The 4316-nt window shown below is 43.2% G+C and overlaps 1 protein-coding gene across 1 annotated transcript in view; it reads left to right on the forward strand.

The window, feature by feature from the left end:
- L3040_007365 (uncharacterized protein) overlaps positions 1-288 on the forward strand; it is a gene marked incomplete at both ends in the record, with an annotated part of 1791 nt that extends 1503 nt beyond the window's left edge. The window contains 2 exons of the mRNA XM_066154827.1: positions 1-197; positions 252-288. The exon at positions 1-197 is cut by the window's left edge and continues 226 nt beyond it. Of these exons, the coding sequence (XP_066010720.1) occupies positions 1-197; positions 252-288 (234 nt within the window). The remainder of the gene's footprint in view (positions 198-251) is intronic.
- Positions 289-4316: the final 4028 nt, after the last annotated feature.

Genomic DNA, 4316 nt, shown 5'->3' on the forward strand with positions numbered 1-4316 from the left:
CTCAATCCGTGGGAGAAGGACCCGCACGCGAAGGATATCGGGCGGTGGTACAACCTGGGACTGACGCAGGGGCTGCAGGCGCTGAGCCTGGGGCCGATGACGAGGATGTTGGGCTGGACGCCAGCCCAAGTGGAGGCGCTCACGGCTGAGGTCAAGAGGGAGGTTTGTGCGAAGAAGCATCATTTCTATTGCAATATGTACGTCCCCCCCCCCTTTCGCCGTATGCCACGCAGCCCGGTCTGACTGCGCAGGCACATCTGGACTGCCCGTCGGCCAGCCGCGGCCTGATCACTGCCTGACCCAGCGAACGACAATACGGATCCGCGCGCGCCGTATCATCCGCACCACACTCTCTACATCCTGCCCGACATCTTCCCGTCGCTTGGATATTTATCCCCGGCGAAGTTGATCTCGAATCCCGGCGACTTCGAATCCCTCCGAAATAGCCCCTCCCCCAACAACCCCTCCTCCCCCCCCCCCACCCGCTTGCCCCCTTGGCTGTCGTAGTATATGCGCGCGCGTGCATCATGCAGCTCTAGACGCCCGACAGCAGGTGAGGGAAAATCCGCAAGCCCGCAAACACCTTGGAATAACGCGACCCAAATTTCCCTGGGAAATGGATGTCCGCGGAGCCACGCGAGCACGAGCCAAGACGCCGCATGAATCGGGTCGCGTTCGAAGAAGGGTCCTGATGTGAAGGAGGAGCATAGTAGTGATTACTGATGTGTTATTGTTGCTGCTTATGTGTATCATAGGGCGAAGGTGGAACGGGATGGCCTGTCAGGTTCCTTCGGCGGTGGCGCGCAAGGTCGAAACCGACCCTGTGGAGTGGACGGCTGCGTGGGATCTCGGAGGCGGGGATGGCTTGGTATACCGGTAGATGTCCACAAGGTTATCCTGCGGCGGGTGGGCAAAGGCTAAGTCAGGGTCGACGGCCGAGCACCCCTCGCAGGCACACAATTACCTGCCAGGAACTCGGCACTCGGGAGCATGAATTGCTTGAAGACGGTGGCGGGACGGAACAGCACAGCTGCCGGGTCCGACCTCAGGTGGCTACGATTGCAGATGAGATGCGAGCAAGACCGCTGCGCGCATGGCATTGATAGGGGCTACTGCTCGGATGAGATGCGAGCAAGACCGCTGCGCGCATGGCATTGATAGGGGCTACTGCTCGGAATGAGATGCGAGCAAGACCGCTGCGCGCATGGCATTGATAGGGGCTACTGCTCGGAATGAGATGCGAGCAAGACCGCTGCGCGCATGGCATTGATAGGGGCTACTGCTCGGAATGAAATGCTAGAAAGACCGCTGCGCGCATCGCACTTGATGGCTGCTGGCCGGTTGCCTGAGTATTAATATGAGAGATTTGCCGATGATAGGGATTGATAGAGCTATTTTACCCTCTCGAACACTAGATCGCAATCGCAACCCCGCGGAAATAGTAGTACGTAGTATTTACGGAGTTAATGCCTCCCCCGTGCCAAGCACGAAAAAGGTATTTGTCTATTTATCTAGTCGGTGTGAGTGCGATGAAGCCTGTCGCATGATATATATGTTTCGTCGTATGTTTTTTCGTATGTTTTTTCGTATGATCTTTCGTATGTTTTTCTCGTATGATCTTTCGTATGTTTTTCTCGTATGTTTTTTTTTCTTTCTCGTATGTTTTTCTTCTTCTCGTCGTACGTTTTTCTCGTAATACATAAGGTAGGTTACCTACCTACCTACCTCCCTTGAAGGCAGGCAAGCAGGTCGAAGGTTCTCTACACCGTCAGGCTTCAGCCGAGTCTGACAATCCGATGAGTCATGACGGTCTCCTCCTTCTTTTTTTTTTTTTTTTTTTTTTTTTTTTTTTGCGAAAAGATCGTTTGTCGGCTTATAGCTAGCTCCGTCTTTGAATTCAGAAGTGTTTTAAGGAACGTACCTTAAAGGCAGGTAGGGGGTCATTTAAACCGTCAGCTGATAATCCGATGACGGTCTCTTTAAAAGACGATTCCAAGAGGTTGGCATAGCTAGTGGATCACCTTAAGCCGATACTTAAAATTGAATAGAATCTGAAAACAAACGATTTAAATTATTTAAATCGTAGCTAAAAAAAAACTATTTCAATCGATTGAATCGTTTTTTATAAGAGTTCGTCTTTTCGTGAAAAGATTATTACTAAAATAAGACGGTTTTAATCGATTAAATAGTCGTTTATAAAAGACGGTCTTTTTATGAAAAGACCGTTTTAAGACCGTCTTGTGGCCGTCCCAAGGCCGTCTTAAGGCCGTCCTCGAACTTGAAACCGTCTCGGAAAACGTTGATTAATAAGCAAAAAAATTTTTTTTTTTTTCAATTGCTTAGCAGTCTACCCTCTGCTAGGTATACTACCCCCTTATTACTTACCTCCCCCTCCCTTAAGTGCTCTTAAGGCGCATCTACGCGGGTGAACTTTTATTGAATCGATCGATTCCGATTATTAAAAATTTAAAGCGTTGATATATAAGCTGTGACGACCTTAAGCGATTACCTGAAGGAACTCACGGAAGCGCGGAGGTTCACATAAGAGCTTAAGAGAATCTTAAAGTAATGACTTAGAATCAACAACTACCGAATGTAAAAGTCGAAAGTAGCTGAAGTTTATATATACGAAAGTAAAAGCGTTAAAGACTCGTGAATTATAGTTCATAAGTCAAAAGCGAAGAATAAAAGAATGCGAAGAATACGAAAGAAAAAAGGAAAGAAGTAGCTTAGCGCATATAAAGTGCGTCTAAAAGACTTAGCGTATCGTTATACTACTTTCCCGTCCGAAAAAAGCTCGTTTTCGAGCGTCTATCTATTACTTTATCACTACTCAAGTGATCGTAGTCATCAATACCGTCCGAATAAGCTTTAATCTATTCGAAGAGCTTCGCGGGAAAGTTAAAAAGCTCTTTATATTTTAAATAAAAGTCACGTATCTTAAAAAGAGCGTATATAAAGTCGGAAGCGAAGTATTAAGTAAAGTCAATATCGTAGCCGAGCTAAAAAGCGCGGTATTTAAAGTGCTTCTTGATTTAACGGACGGCTAAGATGTTCTTTACTTCGTATTTAAGTTCGCTAGTAATATTAATCGAGTCAAATTTAAAAATAATTTGCTCGAAAGTAAAATTATTAAAAGCTTTTCGTAACCGTTCGAAGTAAAAGACTAAGTGAATCTTTATTAACTCGAAGAGCTTAAGTTTAAAGCTGCTATAAACGTTATTAATAACCTCGAACGATCTGTTCGTAAAGTTATCGAGCTTTTTTAACGGTCGAAAAGTAAAGAACGAGCGCATATCTAACTAAACCTTATTATTAACGTCGAAGTTAACCGAGCGCTTTAATTTATTAGCTTATTTAGTTATGCGGTCTTAAGCGCGTTAAAAGTGCTTTTTAACGAAGTTTTAAGCTTCGAGGTAACGGTTAGCGTAAGCGCGAGCTTCGTTTTAATTAAGCTTGCGAGAAAAGGTTTAGTTGTTAAATCGTTTTAAGCTTTAATTTTAAGTGGTTCGAAAAGCGTAGCCGTAAATTACTTTAAAAGAAGAAAGATCGCCGAAAAAGTCGTAAGAGAGCGTTAATTAAGCGAAGTCTATTATAAAAAGGAATTCATTCTAATCGTTTTAATAATAGCTTACGAAAGGACGGAAGCGCTTCTATAAATACTAGTTATAGATTTCGGTCTGACCGTTAGTCTTAAGGTGTACGGCGGTGCTAAAGGTTAGTTTAATGCCGAAGATCTTATTGAATTCTTTTTAAAACTTAAACTAGTATTAAAGTCCTTTATCAAAAGTCAATATCAAAAGAGCTTTAAAATACTTGTAAATATAATAAATATAAAGCTTAGCGAAGCTTTTAGCATCGATAGACTTATAATAAAAGATCGAGATTGCTTGCTTAGAAAAGCGGTCGATTATTACAAAGACGTTGTCGTAGCCGTGTTTGTTTTTATTAAAGCTATAAAAATCTATAATAACGTGCTTTTAAAAGCGCGAAAAGATCGGGAAAAATTAAAGCAAATTAAGTTTTTTATCGCGAAGCATTAAAGCTCGTTTGCAAGCGTAATAGTTGCGATAATACTAATTAACGAATCTAGCTATATCGTATTAATAGTATTATGCTATAAAAAGCTTATAAGTTTTGCGAAAGCTAAAGTATACCGTAAATACTTAGTCGTAGACTTTTCGAACGAATAACGAGCGTAAGTTTTAAACGTCGAGAATTAATAAGCGGCCGTCATAAAGCAGCAAATCGCTTTTTATAATGAGTTTAGCTCGTAAACCGTAATTCACGAATAAAGACTCAGCTCTAAAAGCTTG

The sequence above is a fragment of the Drepanopeziza brunnea genome (genome assembly GCF_022702325.1).
Source record: "Drepanopeziza brunnea f. sp. 'multigermtubi' strain 214-2 chromosome Unknown ctg13, whole genome shotgun sequence".
Classification (NCBI taxonomy): Eukaryota; Fungi; Ascomycota; class Leotiomycetes; order Helotiales; family Drepanopezizaceae; genus Drepanopeziza; species Drepanopeziza brunnea.